At 37.1% G+C, this 25,403-nt stretch overlaps 1 protein-coding gene across 1 annotated transcript; it reads left to right on the forward strand.

The window, feature by feature from the left end:
- The first annotated feature begins 1,683 nt into the window (after nucleotides 1-1,683).
- On the forward strand, nucleotides 1,684-25,403 carry LOC137030048 (synaptopodin-2). The gene is made up of 4 exons (XM_067400012.1): nucleotides 1,684-1,820; nucleotides 16,166-16,317; nucleotides 16,660-17,366; nucleotides 18,917-25,403. The coding sequence occupies exons 1-4, from the start codon at nucleotides 1,713-1,715 to the stop codon at nucleotides 22,672-22,674; spliced, it is 4,725 nt and encodes a 1,574-aa protein (XP_067256113.1). The 5' UTR covers nucleotides 1,684-1,712; the 3' UTR covers nucleotides 22,675-25,403.

A 25,403-nucleotide genomic window follows, 5' to 3' on the forward strand; every position in this document is an offset into this window, starting at 1 on the left:
CACTTAATATAGCCATATATCAAGTGCTATGGTTAAATTTAAAGGGTTAGTTCACCCAGAAATGAAAATTCTTTCATTTATTACTCACCCTCATGTCATTTCAAACCGCTAAGACCTTCGTTCATCTTCAAATCGCAAATTAAGATATTTTTTGACGCTCTCTGACTCCAGACAGCAATTTATTTAACACTGTCGAGGCCTAGAAAAGTAGGCTGCTAAAGACATCGTTAAAACAGTCCACGTGGCTACAGTGTTTCAACCTTAAAGGTGCAATGTGTAAAATTTGGGAGGATCTATTGACAGAAATGTAATATAATAATAATAATATGAACCATTAAGTATTTATTACCTTAGAATGAGCCATTTCTCATACATACTGTATCTCATATACCGTGGGTCCCCCCTCCATGTCAAGTTGTCGTTTTGTGCCGGCATGTTTCTACAGTACACATTTCGTCACTGTGTCCGTTGGTGTTTTTAGAGGCAGCTTACATCATCACTACATTGACTACGCACGAAGAAGAAGTAATAGTAGCCTAGTAGTAGTCGTCTAGTTTATTAAAAGCAGAGACTGTTCTTTGTTAGAAGAAGAAACCTCATTACTTGACTGTCTACTCTGCTGTCTCAGACAAATACATCTTCATCTTTATTGGAGCATGGTGCTGAGCCGTTGGTTGCAATTCGCAACCTCACCGCTAGATATCGCTAAAATTTACACACTGCACCTTTAATACTATTGGTCTATGGAGAAGTCAGAAAACTGATCTTGGATTTCATCAAAAATATCTTAATTTGTTTTCCGAAGATGAACAAAGTTCTTACGGATTTGGAATGACATGAGGGTGAGTAATAAATGACAGAATTTTCGGCTGTATCCGAACACCTAGCATGACTTGATGCCTTGCTGCCTTATCAGGCAATGACCACAAACAAATTTGTCAATGAAGGAACCTCACGAAACTGATTTCGGACAGACTTCTGAGGCTGCGTAATAGTTTAATGATCTTCAGCAAAATAGCGCGAGCTTTGGTGACAACTAAACATTTAATTACTACAGTAGTAATTTCTCACTAGAAATGACATCAAAAGTGGAAAGTTTTGGCCAAAAACATAAATTTACACGCAAACTCAACTTTCGGACGCCGTCTTTTTTTTTTTTTTTTTTTGCTCAACTGTCACAGAATGGAAAGCACAGGATTGTGGGATGTCAAAGGCAGCGACGGATACATCTAGCTGCCTTCAAAAATCAATCAGATGAAGGTATCTCAGGACACTGGATTCGGACGTGCTTTGATGCCTTCCTACCTTGAAACGTGTCCTTCGACGGCAGAATGTTCCAGTTTTCGGACGCAGCCTTGATATTGGGTGAATTAACCAAAGACAATATAAGTAGGCTAATTATGAAATTATATATAAAGATGTATACTCCTTTTAGAAGTACGCTAAAATGTATTTTTCACAAGTTTGAACAAGAGTTTTTGTATATAGCTAGGTACTAGCTAGGTGAACGCATTTGTTTGTGGTGCGTTACTTTTTTAGTGTCGGTTAAACCTGCGTACAACAAGAACAGTTCCTCAGGATGATATCTGAAGAATGACGCCGAAAAGAGGGCCGGACTCCAGCTGTTGTGGCTTTACACCCACCAAAGGCAGCCTCCGATATCGCACTGAACAAACTTGACTTCTCTCAGACTGAAGCACCGCTGCAGGAGGATGGGCACGGGGGAGTTTGTGTGTGTGACGCTGCGTGGCGGCGCGCCGTGGGGATTCAGACTCCGCCAGAGCGCTCATGACCCTCAACATCCTCTCCAGGTGCATGAGGTGAGACTATAGGCTGCTATTATGATGAGGAGGACTCATTCTCAATTACTCAGTATTTAGTAGGCTACGTGTTGGCAGAGACCTGATGACGCTGATGAATATCCATATATTTTGTTCTTGTATTATAGCTCTTTCTCCTGTTTGTCTCATTGGATGATTTAGCCTATATGTTAAAGCACACCAATGACCTGTCAATGGTGGTTTTCTGGTCTTAGCTTTAATTTTTTTTTTTTTTTTTTTTCTGGCCAGACTGGGATGCCAACTGTTAAACACCAGTGTGGACAGACTGAGATTTTAGCTAAAACCAACTTAGTCTGGCTTAAGCAGCTTATTTCAGCAGAGTGAAAGTTTTCTGAATTTGGTGTCAGACAGCATGAAAGTTTTGCTATTAGATAACGTTGAGTTTAATATACATTTGAGTTAATATGTGCATGATAATTGTAACCATGAAGCTGGTCCTGAGAGTACTGTATGGCCATGGATGAAGGTTTTATACAAATGTAGTTCACCTATTTAGGAATAACACAAAACAATGACCGTTAACTCTCTTTGTTGGATATGGGCAATGTTGTAAACAGATTCTTGTATAATGACAACATATCTCAGTGGCCACCCGCTGAGTTCAAATTCGGCAGTTGTTTTGATAAATGTTCACTGCCAAAGTTGTTTTTCTTTAGCTGAATTTTACAGGGAGATCTGTGCTGCGCAAGCTCTGCCTGTCCCAGACTTCAGCAAGGGTCCTTATATGGTCACAGCAAAGCTAACAAAGTTTGTTGGCCAAGTACAGGCTATCTGTCATTACTCCCATAGATATCAAGAATCTAACTGTTAGGATTGAGAGGCTGGAATTAGTTCTTTTTTTACTGTAGAGGAAACATTGATTTAGTGATACTGAGCATTAGTAAAAGTTTTTTTTTTTTTGAGTGTCATCTTAGAATATATGAATATTCTGAATGTTTCCATATAATTAATATATGGAAATGCTCAGTCTCTGACCCTGCATGTGGAGACAAAGACATATGTTTATACTTAAACGCTTTGCTTACTTAACAGCATAACAAGAGTAAAAGATCTTCAAAGCCCTGGAATACAGTATTTAAACAGAGTGCAAAATGTTTAAGCAATATAAAGCAGGAGTGCTGTTGTACTGAATATCTGCATATCTGTCATTCAGAATTTAATATGAGTTTTTCATATTTCTCCTTGATCAGTGGTGAGAGAAAGAAATGGCTTGCAGCGATCCTGCAGTAAGAGAATTAAAGCAACAACAAACGACAGTTTTCATGCATGGCTCATGCAAAAAAAATGTAGGCCTAATATTTAAGATTATGTATTTTAATTGCATTTAAAATGTCCATGTATTTGGATTACACAGTTTTAACATAAACAAACTAGTATACTTAATTTATATTAAGTGGCCTTAACTACTACTTACATTTAAATTAATCATTTAATACAATGCACTTATTGTGTACATACATGTTTTTACATTGTACTTATATTTTAAAAACACCTGCATCTGTAATTAATTTCTGTAATTACATTTATAATTACACTGTTGACCCAACCCTTACACCTTACCCCTACCCTTAATCCTACCCATACCACCAAAGCTTTCCCTATCCTTACCTGTATCCCACCTCAGTAGTAGCACAAGTGTTTTGCAATTCAATATGAACCCAATAAGTACATTGTACTTATTCTTTGATGTAAGTACATAGTAGTTAAGGCCACTTAATATATGTTTTAAATACCCAATAACCAGGTTCATATACAGTCAAGCCAAATGTTATTCAGACACTAGATATCATTTTTGATATATTTTTACCTAGGGCTGTGCAATATGGACAAAATAATCATATTGCGATTTTTTTAATGAATATTGCAATTGCGATTTTATTTGCAATTTTGGCTATTGTTTTTGCTTTTTCAAATATGCTACATTTTAAATGTATTCAGTGCACAAGAAGTGCATAACAAAACATTTCACAATTAAAAAACAGTATTAACAGCTTGATAAACAGAGATGGCATTCAGGCTGGCTTTGAGGTGTGCTTTTGTTAGTTCTGATGGACTTTGTCGACATGCATTGTTCATAAACTTTTTTATGGCGCTGTTTTAAGTGCTGGAACAGGTTTGTTGTATTGCCCTGTTTCGTTGCAATAATCTCACAGGTCTTGCAAATTACCTTGCTCTCTGACACATCCTCTCTCCTGAATCCAAAATACTCCAAAATATTCTGAATTAAAATATAAATAAATTAATAAATATAATTGCAGTCTTGTGCGATTTAGAAACTGCAGGTGCTCAAATTGCGATTGTTTGTGATTAATTGCACAGCCCTATTTTTACTAGTGGGTGCAGGACACTATAGTTCATTTATGTAAGTTAGGATAGCAAAATAAAGTAAACTGTGACATATTATACCCAAAAACTCTCTACAGTGGACTACCTGTAAAATTGATCAAAATTTGGGGCCAAAAATGATCATCATCAAAGACCTGACCATGTTTTGTTTAAAGGTGCCCTAGAATTAAAAATTGAATTTACCTTGGCATAGTTGAATAACAAGAGTTCAGTACATGGAAATGACATATAGTGAGTCTCCTCCTTCTTATATAAATCTCATTTGTTTAAAAGACCTCTGACGAACAGGCGAATCTCAACATAACACCAAATGTTACGTAACAGTCGGGATCATTAATATGTACGCCCCCAATATTTGCATATGCCAGCCCATGTTCAAGGCATTACACAAGGGCAGCCAGTATTAACGTCTGAATCTGTGCACAGCTGAATCATCAGACTAGGTAAGCAAGCAAGAACAATAGCAAAAAATGGCAGATGGAGCAATAATAACTGACATGATCCAGGATAACATGATATTTTTAGTGATATTTGTAAATTGTCTTTCTAAATGTTTCGTTAGCATGTTGCTAATGTACTGTTAAATGTGGTTAAAATTACCATCGTTTCTTACTGTATTCACAGAGACAAGAGGTGTCGCTATTTTCATTTTTAAACACTTGCAGTCTGTATAATTCATAAACACAACTTCATTCTTTATAAATCTCTCCAACAGTGTGTAATGTTAGCTTTAGCCATGGAGCACCATCAAAGAAAATGCATCAGTTTGCATTTTCAGGCTGCCAAAACGCTGTTGTCATGTAAATGAATAGCCAAAACGCATTAAAATGTTTAGATGAAAAAGGGTGTCGTGTAAACGGACCCTTAGGGCCATTATAGGGACTAAACGAGTGAATACAATAACACTTTAGTATGGGGAACAGTTCTCACTTTTAAGTAGTTGCTTACTAGCTTGCATATTAAATGTTTATAAGTATTAAATTAATACCTTATTCTGCATGACCACATTCTACATCCCTTAATCCTACCCTAAACCTAAACACTACAACAACTACCTTACTAACTATTAATAAGCAGTAAATAAGGAGTGTATTGAGGTAGAAGTCATAGTTAATAGTGAATATGTGTTCCCCAAAGTGTTACCAAGAAAACTAAGCATGACTGTGACCTACAGTATATCCATATACTGTATATTAGTATTGTCTGGGAAGTTACAAGTGCTATTTTATTTAATACCAGCACTCTTGGAACAATGCTCAGCCAATTAGATAAGAGGAGTGGAACTTACTCTTGCATAAAATACAAATAGATGTTTTCCACAGGTTGCTTATTAAAATCCAGCTCTGTTTTCAGAAATGTAAGTGGTAATATGTAGCATACCAAAAGAAAAACCCTGGTAAATGTACTGTATACTAGAAAAACTGACAAATAATTGATAATAACTGCCTAAACTTGAGTCTGGGGTCACCTAGTGGTCATTTTGGATGATCGGTGTTCCTGGCCAGTATACAAGTATAGCAATCATTTCTTTCTCAGCCGAAAAGCTCATTTATTTATAGCTCCATGGAGTGTTTTTCACAAAATAAAGTCATATTTTACAATTCAGTAAAACAGTAATAGCCATTAGTATGGTCTCAGTCCCTATAATGGCCCCTTACAGGGTGTTTTTAGTATATACTCCCACACTTTAGCTTTGGCAAACTCCTAATTAGCAAACTTTTGACTGTTTATTATGATATTATACACAAGTTAAACCCTCATAAAAGTACAAAGTAAGCTTCTGTTTCTGGTGTCATAATAATTTTAAAAGTGAAACTTTAAAATAAAACACTACTGGAGAAATGCAGTGTACACAGAGCCTTGGCTCATAAATCCGAGTGAGACTGTTGTCTCTCCGTTTTAATTTATATATTTTAGAACTGCATGATTAAACAACAACTTCTTTGGGATGGATAAAGATGTACATGTTAATGAGTAATGTTTTTGTGCCAATTTTAGTTTCTCCAAATTTTATTAATAGGGTCCTTGTTTTAATAAATCCTGCTCATCTATCACATCCGTTCCCCCTCACATTAAACATAAATCATGCATTCCAGTGTAGCTGTCATTAGGTTGCCATCATTGAGTTTCAAAAAAACTGACATTTCACTGTTTAACAGGGAACATTCTCAGAACTGTAGCTAACGTTCTGGCAAGGTTTTCTCAAACGTTTTTCCATTATTGTTAATATAATGTTCGTTCAAGTTATCTGGTCTTTAATAATGTTCTCAAATGTAAGCACCAAAAAAAAGTTATTTATACAACTTTTTTTTTTCTTAAACATTTTTCATGCATTCATCTTTTAAATGTTGTTTCAGAATTTAAAGTTCAAAAGTAACATTACCATAATGTATGCAAAAAGATCAAATGGAATGTTCCCTTAACATTCGTATTACCAAAATAATAATAATAATAATAATTTTCATAACTTAATGGGAATGTCAGCAAAACGTTCTTGGAACACATTTTTGTTTGCTGGGATATTAGCTGATTCTGTAAAATACAAAGACCTACATAATGGTGTTCTCTATCATTCATTTCCTCTCTTTTTTTTGCATGCACAGTTATCTTATGACTCCAAAGTGTTGTGCTTGGCATGTTGGTGTACATGGAAATATCTCTGATAATATATTTCATAGATTATTCATGGAATTGTATTTGGTTCTTAGTTTGTTACTTTGTGGCAGTTTGAAATTCTTTCAGTCTTACAGCATAATTATAAAAAATGAGAATTGTTTTAATATTAACATTAATCCAGTATTCCATTACATTCCAATTCTGAATTCATGAACAGTCTTGATTAGAACTGTCAAATGTAACTGTCCACCATCTTTAACATACAATTAAAAGTAAATCTCTCAACTCTAAAATCTCTAAAATACACAACATATCCAGAAGCATATCTGATACTTGATGTCTCTTTGTTATTCAAAATGTATTCAAAAGAAGCATCTGATAACAATGATTTTCCTATGAGGTTGCTGAGATAATATGTTACATCTGTATCATGAGACATATGAGTCTCATATGTCTGTATCGTGAGCTCGCACTTTTAGCTGAGCAGTCAAATATTTGAGAGAGATTGAGCTGAACGCTCTCACAGATACGTACCATCTTTGTGGAGTGACCCCATGCTCCTCTAAGTCATCTGGAAGACATAACTTTTACTTTACTCATGTAAAAACAAACTCTGTAGAGAAACATGCCTAAAAACGTACATAACATGAAGCTGATAAATACTGTTCATGATAGACGGATGTTCAGCATGATACATAATTGTGTTCATGCCTAACATGAAACTGAGTATAAAATATTTTATGCCCTTTGTGTGTCAATAGTCATTTCCATACCCTTGTAAAAAAGAAGTACACTTTAGCATACGTTTAAAAAGACTACTTCTTATGGAAAAATATTCTTTAAAAGAATACTTAAGTGCAAACTGAGTGTAATGTTTTCCTGACACTTAACTGCATGTTAATTGTAATTAAATGAAAATGTTTTAGAGTTTACATTTATATTAAAAGCAATTAGCTGAAGTTTAGAGTGCTTTAAGTGCTTAAAGGACTTAAATACGTATTTGTGTAATTTCATAATTACGTGTATTGTCTTAAAATATGGTTAAAGTGAACTGCTGAATGAATTGACAAGCATTTATGGTAAGCTAAAATATATTTAAATGTAATTTATATTGAAACTTATTAATGTATTTAAATATATTTGCAATTACACATTTGTAATGAAGTTGCAATTTAGCACATTTAAAATATATTAACTTTACATGTGCTTTAGTATTAGTCAACACATCAAGTGTACTTCTTTAAAGAGCAACAAAAGATTATTAAACCATAATGATTTAATATGTACTTTAAAGCAAAACTTAAATTTGAGATTATTACAGAAGTGCACCTTTAAAAAGTGTACTTAAGTAACCTTTTTGCTTTGTTAATATTATCATTACATTTTTAAGTACAATCAACTTGGATGTTTAAGTCATTTCAACTTAAATTACATTAAACTGACCTGAATCTTGTATAACTTTTTATTAACTTATTTAGTAACTTATTTTGATGAGTTAAAGCAATGTAATATACAACACAAATAATAAACATCTGCTGTAGTTCATCATTTGCGTGCTTCATAAATATGTTATGTTGTACCGCATTGTCTTACAATGGTAAAAATGTTTAGTTTGCAAATGGTACGCTTTTTTTTTTTTTTTTGTCTTGCAATTAGAGCACATCATGGATCTTTTGGCATATGTAAGGGAGCTAAAAAGAGGCCCAATGTGAGTTCATTATAAGTACAGATTGATACAGTCTCTTTTGAACGTGAACATACATAAATATTTTCACAATGAACTGTTGGAAGGCTTTCAGAACTCTGTAAAGAGTAATGTTTAACCTTAAGTCATTTAGCTATCAACATTACAGCTGGATTCACTCCTGTGTGCTGCGGTAAACTGCTACCCAACTTACTCTTGCAGCACAAGTATATTAAAATGTCCAGCTAATGTGGATTTAACAATGGGAACCTGACAGTCTGTGGACCACCATGGTTCATTTTACCTGAAATGTCTGTTGGAAACACTGAAAGATAATTGCTGTAAGCTGTGGGAGACAGAAGTAGCTGAGAGGCATGGGAACTTTCCAGCATTCTGTGTTTACTCAGTATGGGTATATGGGAACAAAACCAATTGTGCTTTTGACTTTCTCTTCCAAATGTTACATTTAAAAATTTACTTTTTTGTGCCACACAAAGTTTGATTACAATGTCCAAGTAACAAATGCACTATAATGCAATCGGCCTTGCTTTCAAATGAATGAAAATCAGAGTGTTGAATAAAGAATGCCTATGGTTTCTTTGAAGCAGCAGTTTTTCAAGATTTACTGCTTTACACACTCACCCATTTCACTTGCATGAATAACAATTTTGATAAATAACATTTTGTCTCATTATACTCTCTTAGTTTGTACTGCAACTGTATCATATGGAAGCTTGTTTCTGCCACGGAATAAAAAAACAAAAGGTAATTTCAACTTTTTATCTCACAATTGCGAGTTAACATCTTGCAATTCTGACATTAAAAATCACAGTTGAGAGTTATAAAGTCCAGTTCTGACATTTTCTCACAATTGCAAGTTTACATCTTAAAATTCATCTGACTTTAAAACTTGCAATTGAGAGATGTCTAACCAAGTTGTGTTCCAAAATTGAAGTTGATATCAAAAAAATTCCTGAGATTTTGTTTAGGTGTAATACCAAAAATACCCACATTCCATTGAATTTCTTTTTTTTTTTTTTGAATTTTTTTCCCTTTTTTTTCTTTTGACGCATTCTCCTGTAACAAATTAATACATTTCTGTCACAATATCACTTCTATCACAAAAAAAAGTCGTCAAATATGGAGTCTCAGAGCTTTCCGACGATATGTGTTTTATCAAGATTAGAAAAAATTTAATTATAAAATAGTTAAAACAAAATTTTGAAATATGATACATGACACTGCCTACTAGGGGAGGAGCCCGCTAAAAGGATTTAAAGTAGCGTTTCCATGGTAACACAATGTCCAATTTCAAAACGGTTTTCACAGGATAAATTCTGACTGTTTAAGCTTTTAAATGATAATTTAAAAATTTTAATTAATGATGATTACTAAAATATGTCATGGGAAAAAATGACAATAAAAAAGAGCGCTAGGGGTTAAAGAGAGTTCATTTTCATGACTGTGTATCTTAGCACACTTAAAGGTGCAGTAGGTGATCTGGGAAATGCTAACGTTAGCCTGCTAGCATTGAAAGCATATGATCCCACCCACCCTCCAAATCGCTGTCCAAATCCACGCCTCCTTCAAACCACATGAACATGAAAGCACACACAGCTGCTCTCTGCAAAGCATCACATGAGACGGCGTTTAACTAGCTCATGTCTCAAAACACATAACATTACAATAATATTGAATGTAAACAACTTAGAGAGCTTGTACCTGACTGCTGCAGATTCATTACGGTGTTGATACTTTTGACATGGAACGCATAATTTTGAGTCTGACTGAACAGCTCCTGTTCTCTTATATCTTAATTACGGTAGTTATGGTGTGAACGCAGCTTGTTGTTTTGGAGGAACAGTAAAAGGTGTCTGCTGTTTGTTTGTGGTGATCTATGACTGAGGTCTGTCTGTAATCTGTATAAACTCTGCATAGCATGAAATGCGCTTATGACGTATGATGTCTGGACAAACAGGGTGCTCGAGGGTATGTAAAAATATACGCTGACAGGCAGGTAGGACATCATATTATTTCATTTGGACCGAATATAAAAATTGTATGAATATTTTATGGTCCTACGCCTTGCGCAGATGATATACAATGGGTACAGAAAGTATTCAGATCCCCTTAAATTTTTCACTCTTTGTTATATTGCAGCCATTTGCTAAAATCATTTAAGTTCATTTTTTCCTCATTAATGTACACACAGCACCCCATATTGACAGAAAAACACAGAATTGTTGACATTTTTGCAGATTTATTAAAAAATAAATACTGAAATATCACATGCTCCTAAGTATTCAGACCCTTTGCTGTGACACTCATATATTTAACTCAGGTGCTGTCCATTTCTTCGGATCATCCTTGAGATGGTTCTACACCTTCATTTGAGTCCAGTTGTGTTTGATTATACTGATTGGACTTGATTAGGAAAGCCACACACAGTGCATGTCAGAGCAAATGAGAATCATGAGGTCAAAGGATCTGCCTGAAGAGCTCAGAGACAGAATTGTGGCAAGGCACAGATCTGGACAAGGTTACAAAAAAATCCTAAGAGCACAGTGTCCTCCATAATCCTTAAATGGAAGACGTTTGGGACGACCAGAACCCTTCCTAGAGCTGGCTGTCCAGCCAAACTGAGCTATCGGGGGAGAAGAGCCTTGGTGAGAGAGGTAAAGAAGAACCCAAAGATCACTGTGGCTGAGCTCCAGAGATGCAGTCGGGAAAAGAAAGTCAACCAGCACTGCAACCCTCCACCAGTCGGGGCTTTATGGCAGAGTGGCCTGACGGAAGCCTCTCCTCAGTGCAACACATGAAAGCCTGCATGGAGTTTGCTAAAAAACACCTGAAGGACTCCAAGATGGTGAGAAATAAGATTCTCTGGTCTGATGAGACCAAGATAGAACTTTTTGGCCTTAATTATAAGCGGTATGTGTGGAGAAAACCAGGCACTGCTCATCACCTGTTCAATACAGTCCCAACAGTGAAGCATGGTGGTGGCAGCATCATGCTGTGGGGATGTTTTTCAGCTGCAGGGACAGGACAGGACACATTTGTAATTATGAAGTTAAAATTCAAAATATATCAACTTTAAATGTAATGTCAAATAACACACTACAATTAAAATTATGATCAATACTTTACATGTGCTTTAGTATGTTAGTCAACACATCAAAATAATTGTACTTCTTTAATGTCACAAGTACAATTGCTAGATGGTTCTTTATTCCCCTCCTTTTTTGGATAAGAAGTGCTGTATTCTTGTCCATTTGAGCAGTGATTAAATAGACTCTGTCCCTCTGAAAAGCCCTTATACGGTGTCCAGAGCTGTTCCTTCTTCCCTACAGCTTCATAACAATCCAACAGCACCATTCTTTTATTCAATTAAAGAACCTTCACATTTAAACTGGGCATCATGCCAATGGCTTTAAAAGGCTTTGCTATTTTTGAGGATTGTTTGTGTGCAATATATTATGATTGAGCAGCTGTATTTTTAGGCCACATCATTAATGAATTTGCATAGGAAATATGAGTGTGTGAGGTTTTCAATATTTACACCATAATGTGTTGTAAAGCTACAGAGGGCCAGCTGTATGTTGTTGAATATGAAAAATGCTCCTCTCTGTGGCAGTGTTGTGCTGTTTGGACATATATTAATATGCATACAATATAGTCTAAATATTAAGAAACCACTGGAGACAGAACCTTTCAGCAGATCACTTATACTCACAATTATCATGACAGGTTTGTGAGTCTCAGATATGTTAATATGTCACTACTCCAGTTTACTTTTCATCTGAGAATAATATTTGCGTTGTCTTTGTTGACTGCACACTGCCCTCTAGTGTTGATTAATAGGAAATATATTGTCTTCCAAAGACAGTAGGCCTTGCAAATAAGCATTGTCGAGCATGTTACGGTGTTTTTAAATATGCTTTTTAATAATGCAATCCTACCAAAAGTTATTATTGCAATAGTTCCATCTGTTTACTGATGCATCCAAGAGTGTGTGTGTCCAGTGGCGGAGCCAGGACTTTTTCACAGGGGTGGCCAGGCAGGGGCCAGCAACGAGTCCGGGGTGGCACAGAAATCTTCATTATTTCAACATAAAAATTAGTCTGAATATAATGTACTGGACTGTGCCTACACAACTGAATACAGTTAATTTGTTCTTAATTGTAATTGAGATAGTGAATTAGATCATGGAATGCCGAGTGAATTTGACCTTTTTTTTTAATCATTCCTCACCTGCAGGCATGTTAATAAAGGGGCTCACACTATAGCTAAATTTTACCTTGTTCTGTCAGTTTAGGTTCTCAAAACCCCCAATGGCTTGTTCTCCATTGTTGCATCTTCATGGATGAGACAGATAGGCCTAACTACATACTGTAGTTCAAAGATTATTCAACCTTCATTGAATTTTATGAATAATCAATGAACTTCTACAATTCTGTGTGTCTGTTTCAAAAACTAACCAAAAAAGTAAACACTAAATGTTTAACTTTCTATATTGTCAAAATAAATAATTGCAACAGTTCTGTCATACCTAAACTCAGTACAAAGGGGGAAAAAATATTCTCTTTTGAATTCCCATATTGCTGATGCAGAAGTCAACAGCACATAAATGCCAGAATGTAAATGTGATACATTTTTGTTTGTTTGCAAAATTAGGACAATTCTAGTACAAATGCACAGTTCTCACATTTATTTATGCATTAAAAAATTACATATTTTGTGCCATACTGTGATCTCACATAGCAGAATATTAGAATATTTCATGTGACGCATAGGCCTATATACTGTATACCTCAAATAGGCCTACATGCATGCAGTTTTAACGCAGCTTTAATCGCCTTTTTGGTTATATCATGACTAAATAGACGACAGAACTATTACGTTGCATGCTCGTAGTTTCTTTTGTGCTTTATTTATAGTGAGTAATAGGCCTATACAGCGCGCCGTATTTGCGCGTGATTGAAAAGTGCGCGGTCTTGCAACCCACCAGTTGAGAAACATTTACGTAAGCTATATATAATGTTCGCCGTTCACTTGTTCTGCTGAAGCTCATTCGGCACCTGTATCATTTCCGCGCGCGTTGCGCGTTTGAAAAGTCTCCCGTTTTTTTGGTCTTAAAGAGACGGTTCTGTGTTTAAATAAACGCAATATTTGTCAAAAAAAAAAAAAAAAAAGTAGACAAAAACAGCAGCTGTGAGCGGGGTGGCCAAGCTTAGGCCAAGGGTGGCCACGGCCACCCCTGGCCACCCCCTGGCTCCGCCCCTGTGTGTGTCCCATATAAGATAGTACTTATCATTAATGTAAACTGCCTTATCATCTACGTGTAACACAGTTTATTGTCATGATAAAATCAAATGTTCGGTTTAATTTCATGAGCTTGAAAAGCTGAGATTTAGGAGAGGGACTCTGACCGAATTGCTCGCCTGTGAAAAACAACATAGCCAACTGTTGCCAGATATCAATTACAGTAAATCACCTACTGTAAATGCAGTTGATGCCAACTAAACCAACAAATTAACAAAAAGTAAAACATAACTCACCTTTATATTTTCATGGTTTTCTTTCATAAAACAATTTGATCTAAAAAAGAAAAAAGAAAGAAAAAAACTAAATAAATCATGAAACCCAGGAAGTGACATCATTGGGAACCTTTCTACAGCACAATAAGCTGACAAGAATATATATATAACCTAAAAGTCGTCATGAAATGGAAGTTACGATAGTCTTTTCTTCCCTGTTCTGATGTACAGCTCTGGGAAAAAATAAGAGACCACTTAACATTGATATCTGAACTTGGAGTGGTCTCTTAATTTTTTCCAGAGCTGTATATCCGAGTGAAACGGCTTCTCGGACAAGAAAAAATGTACACTGTAAAAAAGAATTGTGAACTACCTGGTTACCTTAAAATTTTGAGTTCATTGAAATTAAAAATTTGAGTTAATACAATGAAGGCAATTAGTTTAATTAAAAGAAACTCAAAATATGATGTTATCTGAACCACATTAATTATTTAAGTTGATTTGACAAAAGAAAAAATGTAGTGATAAATCATAAAAAATATTTTTACAGTATTGGGCAGGATTTGATTTTGTCCATGGGGAATTGATTGAATGGTTGTGGTTTGCTATTGGTGGATCTCATGTAGGTTGTCCCGTCTCACGGCAGTAAACACATCATCAAAGAAGAGAAGTCGCTGCAAGAGGGAGGGGAAGTTATTTTCTTTAAATATTAAGAGCACGTGAATTAAAATATAATATTAATGATGTGCCCGGATAAATCATTTATAATAAATACTGCAAAATTACATTAAAAAAAAAAAAATTGTCATTTTTGATTTCATGGTGACTTAAAATACTATAGCTTAACTTAAGCATCCTTATCAAATCAAACAATGCTTCAATCACCCTTTTCTGTTGTATGAACCTGAAATGAAATATGCAAATGTGTGTTTTTTTGTTTGTTTGTTTTGTCTGGCCTGAGCAGCTGTGTGTGCATGCTTGGTGAGTTGTGATATCACTGAAGTTTTAAAGAACTAATCTCACAATTCCTGATTGAAATTGCTCAGTATAAATGATGACCTCAGAAGGCATGGCATGACATCTGTAGTTTCAGGATATTATGTGATTTATTTAAGAAGTTTATTTTAGGTGACAGTATTTATCACTGGCAGATGGTCATTATTAATAGATTTGTTTTCATAATGCTGCCATTATACTTGGGAATGACTTGTAATACAAATGTCTGAATAAACAAGGTCATCTTAGGACTGAATTACTCTGTTACTTTTTTTACTCAGATCATCCATCCAAGTAAATTTTAAAGATTTTATTTGAAGTTTAATATAGAGTAATATAGAATTTCAGCTTGTATCTTGTGTCATTGCATAAACGATTTAATAATGCCATGTGCTAAATCAAGCAATCTTAGACGAACAATTACTCTGCTTTATGACTTGACCTTATAGCTGAGAACTGATTTGTGATAAACTTGAAGTTACAAATGACTGATATTAAATCTTATGCTGAAGTGTCTCTGCTTCTCTTTGCAAGGCTTATGGGTCATAGACCTGTTTTGGCCAGTAGCACTGTTTGGTCATTTGACATGCAGCTGTTGTGATGCGTAAATTAGAGGCTCTTGGTCTAAATTAAGATACACTGTCTATGAACCAAGGATGGAGTTATAGTTCTTTATTTCATCCAAATTGTACAGTATTACACATGTCACATTGTTTATGAATTTAGGGTGCACATTGTTTTACAAACACACACACACACACACACACATATGTTGGGTTTTCATGTTTTATGGAGACTTTAAATAGACATCATGATTTTTATACTCTGAACTGTATATTCGATCCCCTAACACTAAACCATCATAGAATTTTTTTAGATAAAAAATTAAAAATCACAGTATGATTTATAAAAAATATCCCGACGAGGATTTCAGATATTGCCATCTTTGTGGGGACATTTTTTTCTCCATAACATAAGGTTTAATTAAACCCTTCTCAAGAAATGATGTCTGTACTCAAATAACATTCTAAAAGCACTTTTTGTGTGCATTGCAATGTCTATATACCCTTTGTTTTATGTTAAATTATTTAGTTATATAGTAAAGCTGCCCTTTAACAAGTGTGTGATCATTATCTTTCTTCTAGATAGAGGATGGTAGTCCCGCTGCCCTAGCTGGATTGTGTGAGAATGATGAACTGGTGTCATTGAATGGAAAGCCTTGCTCTAACCTCAGTCTTTCAGAAGCTATTGATTTCACTGAGGCCTCTGCTGACTGTCTACAGCTGCTTGTCAAAAGGTATTTTATTGCTTGGACAAATGTTCCTTGGTTGATTCTTTACTTGTTTCAATGTATTACATCTTTTATTTCTGTGATAAGAGATTTTTAGTCTAGCGAAAAAGATAAAAGATAGCTATTTTCATTTCATACTAGAAGCATTTAAGGTTAATGGAATATTTAAGCCTCATCTCATACTAGACCTGATGTAACTTACATATTGTGATGCAGTAAATTGTATAGTTATTTGCATTTTATAGTATAGTTAATGAAATGTCTTGTTTATGACTGTCTTGACCTTTGAAATACCAGACTAAATCACCCACTGTGTACTACAAAATCACTATAATCTCTTCTCTGTAGATGCTGTAGTCAACCTCAAGAGAGCTTTGAAGTGGTTAGTACCACTTTTCAGATCCCTTCTCCATCCAGGCTTCATGGCCCCCAGGAACTATACGTCTCTGAGTCCCAGGATGAAGCATATTATGGGGAAACAGACAGCGATGGAGAGTGTCCTGTGGGGACACGATTGGTCCGGACGCAAGTTCAAATACCTGCTTCTAGGAATAAAGGTAGAGGCACCTGTGCCCAGGGTGGTGGAGACACCAGTTTGGATGTAACCCCAGGATCTGTGGTCGAATTGCAGCTCTCGCTCTCCAAGACCACCCTGGAAGAGCCAGATTGTACTGCATTAGGCAGTGCTTGTGGACTTGTGGGACACATCCATCATGGAAAGACGGATGAGAGCATCAACTATACCACCACCGCATTTTCTTCAGATAGACCTATATATATACCCCGACGAGACCGGCAACCCCTTGGTCAGTGGGGTGTGTTGGTTAGCAAACCAAGACAGGTGGAGGTGACAGTGCACCAGTTATCTGGAAGCAGTTCTGGAAAGGAGGGGGTTGAGGCCAGTGAACGGTTGGATTCTGGTGGGGAAGAAGGAGGGCACATTGAAGAAGCTCCCACCTCCTCTTCTGTGTCCTTTGGACTTCCCTCAGAGGAGTGGGACTCTGAATCGGAGAAGGAGGTCAATCAGCCCAACAAGCACCGGGCAAGGCACGCCAGTAAGTAACATCTGATTTTCAGTATGTTGCTTCTTATAGTGTGATATGTTATCTGTTTGCAAGAATAGCAATAATTTGTTATTTTAAATGCTTAGGTTGTAGATATAGCATCAATGAACGGATGGAGTCAGCTGTGCTTGTAATTTCTAAAGTTATGGTTTAAAAAAAGGTGAACATAATTCATGCCCAGTTTGTATGTTTATTTTTAACCCCTATTTACTATCACTTTATGTGTTACTGTATTATGATCTGTATTACGCATACTTTCAGTGATTTTTGAGCAAGAGCATACATAAAGGTTTAGTAATACTTTTAATATTAATTCTTTTGATAGATAGATAGATAGATAGATAGATAGATAGATAGATAGATAGATAGATAGATAGATAGATAGATAGATAGATAGATAGATAGATAGATAGATAGATAGATAGATAGATAGATAGATAGATAGATAGAACAAGAACATGGCAATGATTCACTGTAGCAGTGATGGGTGGGGGCTTGCAGGGTGACATGACTGGTAAAGTTAAGAATAAAACATGGGTATGCTAATGATGCTTGCAGAAGTGCCATTTGACAGACATCAGCATGTGTGACTCTGGCCTGTTACCCGATCCTTAAAACTGGCCATCTTAGCAGCACTGAAAAGGAAGGAGCACTCATCTATTGCTATCTCCACCTTGAGATTGGAAAGACAAGAATCAGAAATGTGTCAGGTTTTAGCCAAACCTATTTTGAAAGGACTGACATAGTCTGGTGGGAATAAGGGGCTTTATAGTACTTGTACGTATACTGACTATAACAGGGCAGGTTGTTTTTTTTTTGTTTTGTTTTTTTACAGCTTTTGGAGTTACACATATGGGCTTGTATTAGCACTCTGGCACTAGCAAGCCCACACAGTGCCCCAGGGCTATTTTTACTCTCTCTCTTTTTTCTCTGCTGGATTTCCTATTGGCTCAGCCTCACTAACGTGCTCTAGACACATTCACAGTTGTAAATGGCTTATGTTAATGTCTGGCTGTTATACATGGATCAGAGATTTAGTTAATTGGTGAGGGTGTTGTCATATCTCTGTTTGGAAAATTACTTATAGGGTCATTGGGAATAATGTGGGTCAGGGGATCCGTAAATTCTATTTAACACCTATTAAATCTTGGATTTATCATTTGATTAGTGGAGAAGCCAAAACTCTTTTAAAATACATTTTGATACACATGTTGATACACATTGTCATAATTTGTTTCATTTTAAACAAAATCTCAATTGCATATATGCCCATGTATTTATTTTAAAAAACAGTTATTTATTTGGTTTCACATTAGATAAAAAATTAGTTAGCTACATGGTTCTGAATCAATACTTGTATTTTCCCAGTTCAAGAATTCTCATATGAAATTACTTGTTGGCTGCTCACATAACAGGGCTATTTATATGCTTCTTACACGTTCAGTGAATTAGGCCACCAGGACCAACCATGTGTAATATCCCTCTTTTATGACCTCACCTGCCCCATACCCTAAACTCGTGCTTTTTTGTGTCATTCTTAGGGCTCCGGCGAAGTGAGAGCCTTTCAGAGAAGCAGGTGAAAGAGGCCAAGTCCAAATGCAAGCGCATTGCTCTCCTGCTGTCTGCCCCTGCCCCCAACCCTAATAACAAGGGGGTGTTGATGTTTAAGAAGCATAGACAGAGGGCCAAGAAGTATACACTCGTAAGCTACGGTACTGGTGAGGACGAGCCAGATTATAAGGACGACGAAGACGACAAGGAGGAGCACGCTGTTGAGTTCACTGTTCTAGCCACAAGTGAAACAGAAATTGATGAAGATTTCTTTACCAATGCCTCAGTTCAGAAAAGCATTGTGAGCTTTGATTGGGATACCGGATTACTTGAGATAGAGCGCAAGCTTGACAACAAGCAGGATATGGAAGCACTACCTGAGACCAAGGGGAAAGGAGCCCTCATGTTTGCCCAGCGCAGACAGCGCATGGATGAGATAGTAGCTGAACATGAAGAGATGAGACGTAAGGGGATCCCTGTTGAAGCGATCCAGGACCCTGAGACACATCAAACATACCAAAACATGGAGGAAATCACTTATATGCATGCGCAAGAAACACAAAATTACATGGATGTAAATCTACACAGCATATCTGCACAAAAACAACAACAGCAACAACATCATCAGTACCAAGATCAGTACTATCAACAACAGCAGCAGCAGCAGCAGCAGTATCAAGACTACCAGCAGCAGCTACAATACCAGCAACAGCAACAACCGTACCAACAACAGCAAGACTACCAGCAACAAAAAATGTATCAAAACATCCAAACATATAATCCGCAACAACACTTCCAACAGCAGCAAGTGCAACAGTATTCACATCATATGAATGGCATGTTCGATCAGCAAGTGCAGAACGAAATACAGCCATCAGTCACAAACAGAAGTGCCAAACCATTTTCAATTCAAAATAGAGTGGCCGCTCCATTTTCCTCTGCCTTAAGTGCAGATAATCAAGAACAATCTGGGTATTCATTGGGACAAGGTGAACAGATTGCTTCCCGTGATGAGCGTATATCTGTGCCTGCTATCAAGACTGGTATCTTGCAAGATACAAAGAGGAGGAGTGCCAGTAAACCTATGTTCACTTTCAAAGAGTCTCCAAAGGTTTCACCTAATCCTGCTCTGTTGAATCTCCTCAACAGGAATGACAAGAAGGCAGGTGTTGAGTCTTGCCCAGAAGAAGATTATTTAAGCTTAGGAGCTGAAGCCTGCAACTTTCTTCAGTCTCCTAAGATGAAACACAAAATTCCACCACCAGTAGCTCCTAAACCTCACATTAACCCCGCTTCTCCCCCATGGTCAATTCAAGAGGAAACTACTGACCAACCCATACCACAGCAAACCGCAAACAGTGTCCCAAAACCTGCTGAAGCTCCAGTCACCAAGGTTGAAGCTGCTCCTGCCCCTGCCACAGGGGCCCCAACCATGTCTGAAGTAGGACCTTCAGTGGCCCCTGAATCCCAAAATGTTCAACATTCTCCTGAACATCTTGCTCCAAGTAATGCATGGAAACATCCAGATCCTCAGATGGAACTGAACCAGCAACCAGAAACCTGGAATGAGAAACAACCCCAGCTCCAAATGAATTCTGCTCATCCTGTTGCACCACCTGTTACGCAGTCAGATCCATCTGCCAGATCATGGGATCCAGCTCCAACTCAAGGTCATCAGCAGCTTCCTGTAAGTACTTGGGGTCCAAATGAGGTCCAATTGCAAGTCCCATCTCAAAACCAGTCTCAAACACAGCCACAATGGATGACACAGTCTCAGGGTCCTTTAGAAGTACAATTGCAAGTGCCTTCTAAAACACAGTCCCAGCCTTCTTGGGTAACACAGTCTCAAACTTCACCCCCAACCAAGCATCAACCACAGCCTCAGTCCCAAATCAATTCTTGGGTACCAAGTCCAAATCAGTCAACACCACAAGCCCCATGGTCTCAGCCCCATGAGCCAGCACAACCACCTATTAATGTTTGGCATCAAGATCAAAATCAAGCTCAGGAACAGCCACCCTGGACCCAACAACAACAGTTCCAAGAATCCCAGTTAGTGCCACATTGGGCATCACCCCCTCAGCAACAGCCACAACCTTCTTGGTCTCAACCTCAAAGGCAGTCACAGCCCCAACCACCTTGGGTCTCTCAGGCCAAACAGCAAGAGCCAACACAGCCATCTGCAAATGTGTGGACTCAACCACAGAGTCCAGTTCAAGCTCAGCCTCCATGGGCTCAACAGACTCAACCACCACCTCAGCCCACAGCACCAGTGCAGCAACCCATGAATCCTTGGCCACCAATGCCAGCCCAGTCCCAACCACATCCACAGTGGGGACAAGAACCTGCTTCTCAACAACATCCTCAACAAGTAATGAACACTTGGACACCTGAACAGAATCAAATTCAGCCTCCCTGGGCTCAGCCATTGCCACCAACTCAGCCTCAGGCGCATCCTCCATGGGTACCGAAACCCCAACAGCAGGTATCACCACCACCTGTGAGCCAATGGGTACCACCACAATCTCAGTCTCAACCAGCTGTAAATGCTTGGGCACCCCAACACCAGGAAGGTTCAGTTGGAAACACAGCCCAAACTGCAACCCAGAAGTTGCCTCCCCAACCAATCAAGCCATGGAGTCCATCACAGACCACACAGCCCACTCCTCCACGACGAATGAACTCATATACCACTGGGACAAAGGTACCGTCCCCTGTTCCAACAAGTAGTACTATGTCACCATCTGGTTATGGATCAGCTTTCGAGATGCCAGCCTTGAGAGGGAAAGGAGCTGAACTTTTCGCCAAGAGGCAATCCAGAATGGAGAAGTACATTGTGGATTCTACCACAGTGCAGTCAAATAAGGCAAGACCATCTTCACCTACTCCTTCTTTGCCAAATTCCTGGAAATATTCACCCAATTGCCGGGCTCCCCCGCCTTTGGCATATAATCCAATTCATTCACCGTCATATCCACCAGGTGCTATCAAGCAGCCTCCCCCCTCTAGCCCTTCAACAACAAACAAGAACAAAAGCAAAGAGAAGGGAAAACCTGCCCCAAAACCTCTTCATGTTCTTGATGTCATGAAACATCAGCCCTATCAGCTGAAATCCTCTCTTTTCACCTATGGCCCAGCAGCAGAGAAACTTGCTGCAGAAAAGGAGGCAGCTGAAAAGCTAGCTGCCCAGAAAGCAGCTGAAGCCCAGGCTCAGGCCCAGGCCCAAATTCAAGCCCAAGCACTAGGTGCTCCAAATCAAAACCAGCAAATGACATATAACCAAGGTCCTCCTCCTTATGGTTTTATGCCACAACAGGCCCAGCAACCCTATGGAATGGCTGGTCAGTCACCTATGCATGAAGGCCTTTACCACCAAGTCCCTCCTGATACATATCAGCCTGTCCTAAATGCTTATCAACAACACCCTCATCAAGTCCCATTTCAGCAAGAATACAACCCCCAACAAACTTACCAACAACCTCCTTTAAATCCTTACCAACAAGCACCAAGTCCTCCCTACCAACAGCCCTCCCCACCCTCCTATCAGGCAGGTCCTAATCCAGTATATCAAGCTGGACCTGCACTGACCTACCAACCACCCCCTAGTTCTTATGTTGTGCCATCTTTCCCAGTAGCAGCAAGGGCTGACTCTGCCTCAGGAGGCAGTATTATTGCTGCTCCAAAGCCCAAATTTTCAGCCAAGAAGAGTGCGGCCCAGGTGTGGAAGCCAAGCACTGCTGAAAAATAGTGATTTTTCCCCCAGTGTTGTTACCTTAAGACAACTAAGCTAAGATGCAGATACCTTTGTTGAGCATATACGTAAAACTTCCAGAGCGAAATGTTGTTTGTTACAAATTACGTTTAAGATCTGCCAAATGAGTAACAAAGAAGAGGGCATAGACATTTCAAAATGACATCACATGATGTTTATAGAATAATGCTCTGCTATTTGCTGATATTTTATAGGCCTGGCTTGCTACAGGTAAAAAGCTCTTGTACTTAGCTCAAAAATAACTAAATGTTTTAGACATCATTTTGGTCAAAGGGAATCAGTGTTTATTGAGGTTGAGATGAGAGACGTGAATGTTTAATGATGGAAAAATTGATGGCAGGTGAAAAAAGAAAGATAGGCAAAATGGTCTGTTATGAGGGCTACTGAGTGACTGATTTGCAATAGAACTTCAGGATGTAATTCTTTTAAAACCAACTTATATATATATATATATATATATATATATATATATATATATATATATATATATATATATATATATATATATATATATATATATATATATTTAAAATGTAGCTTAACATGGTTTCCAAAGGGATTTGCAGTATCAATTTTCACACAAGCATATGAGTATATGAAAATATTTCACAATACCTCAGTGGACAGACAGAAATAAATATATGAACAGTTTAATGATATTTGGAATACGCAAGTAAACAATGTATTAACTTCTGGCTGAGCTAACAGTGCAAGGAGATACTGTATAACAGAGAAAGAATGTATTATGGTGGCTATTTTATAAGTTCAATCATCTCTCACCTTCTGAGGAAAAAAACATTGTTATATTTCTAAGTCGTAATTAATGTTTTAGACTTTATAAAAGAAGAAAGGAATGTACTCAGTATGTGAGTTTTTCAAGTAGGTCGAATAATGTCACTATTTCAACGTTTCACAGCTGGTACATAGTTGGAGGGTTATTAATTTTTACCTTTTATGAAGATAAGCAGACTTTGTGTTGATTCTTTTCTTGTTTATTTTTTTTTTGAGGGAGGAATTTATGTTAAGCCTTTTTTGTTTGCTTCAATATTTTTTTCATCAGTTCAATTAGAATGTCAAATACAACAGATATAAGAAGTGGAATAGTTCTAAAAAAAATAATTTTTAGTTTGACTGCTGTCATCTGTTCTTTTTTGCTGTCTTCTGTTCATTTCTTTGTGTGATATTTTCTTCATAGTGCACATTTGTAAAATGTACCACAGTGCCATTAAAATTACTGTTTCAGTTTTCTTTGTTTGTTTTTGCATGCACATCCCTCACTTCCATCTTTCCGATCTGAATTATTTTTGCACCTCTCACTATTCTCTGCTTTCACAATCCCTTCAAAGTATCTTTCAGGATAGTAGTTTCCTTGTCAGTTTAAAAAAGGTAAGTAAAGACTTAACTTTAATCATTTTTAATCATTACAGAATATGGATACTATTTTTTTTTTTACCAGGACAAATAAAAGTCAGTAGATATTTTAATGGAATAATGTTCATAAAACCTTTCTTAGATTGAATCATTCAATTCAGTTATACATTTTATTTATTATTCAGTACCACCAGTTACTTTACTGTAGGTTATTTGTGATTATGATAATTTTGTTACAATTGAACCCTCCCCCTTTGCTCTCCCTCAATAAAGGTGCGAGATTACATTTAACATAAGACCCTTTCAGATATGTAATTGTATAAATCCATATATTTTTACAGGTGTATATGACATTATATTTTCTGTTATTGTTTACATCCTTTTCAGTCCTTCTTCCAAAATTTTTATTTGCAAGAAAGTGATTCGTTTCTGAATGGGCAAAAAAAATAAAAAAATCAATCAATCATTTGACAGCCTAAAATAAGTACGCCTGAAGGCAAGTTGTGAACATTGTTCTAAATTTGGACCTGTGTTGCATCATACTTTTAGGAGCTAAGTAAGACATACTTGATAATTGGGGAAAAGTGAAATGATCTGAATGAATGCCCTGCAAGGCCTGCTTCAGGAGCTATATTTGGAGAAATGTGATCTCTGGTCTCATGACATGAAAGTAGGAGAGCACTTTGCTTTATGGCACCTGTCACTTTTATATCACTTAAGACTTATTCATTAGTTTTTTTATACAAAGTCAGAGACAAAATGAAAATGTGCAACACCTAAATTTAACTTATAATTGTCGACATTAAGCCAGTCAATACTGGCATTGAATGGAACTATTATTTATCTTACATTTTGGCTTTTTAAAACCACACATTAGATTAACTACAAAATAAATGCATAAACGATTTTAAATTTGATTACATTTTTACAGAGCCCCTAAAGGGACATGGTGATGGGAAAATATATTTCAGTGCTTTTGCATTAGCTTGCAAACATTTTGCGTTCGCTTTTTGAGATCGCTTTGTGAGTGAACGCAAAAGTTTTGCAAAAGATAGCTAATGCAAAGTTTCTCAGGGGCATGCAAACATTTGAGAAAGAATGCAAATGCATGGAAAAATTATTTTTCCCTCCCATCTCATATATTTTCTTGACCATGTTCCCGTTGTATGGAGCCCCTAAAGGAACATGGTGGTGGAAAAAGGTTTTGCGTTTTCTCGCTAAAGTTTTGCATCCTCCCCGAGAAACTTTGCGTTCCCTCGCAAAACTTTTATGTTCCCCCAAGAAACTTTACGTTTGTTCGCAAAGAACATAAAAGTATGGAAGAGGATTAGGGC

The sequence above is a fragment of the Chanodichthys erythropterus genome, chromosome 11, assembly GCF_024489055.1.
Source record: "Chanodichthys erythropterus isolate Z2021 chromosome 11, ASM2448905v1, whole genome shotgun sequence".
Lineage (NCBI taxonomy): Eukaryota > Metazoa > Chordata > Actinopteri > Cypriniformes > Xenocyprididae > Chanodichthys > Chanodichthys erythropterus.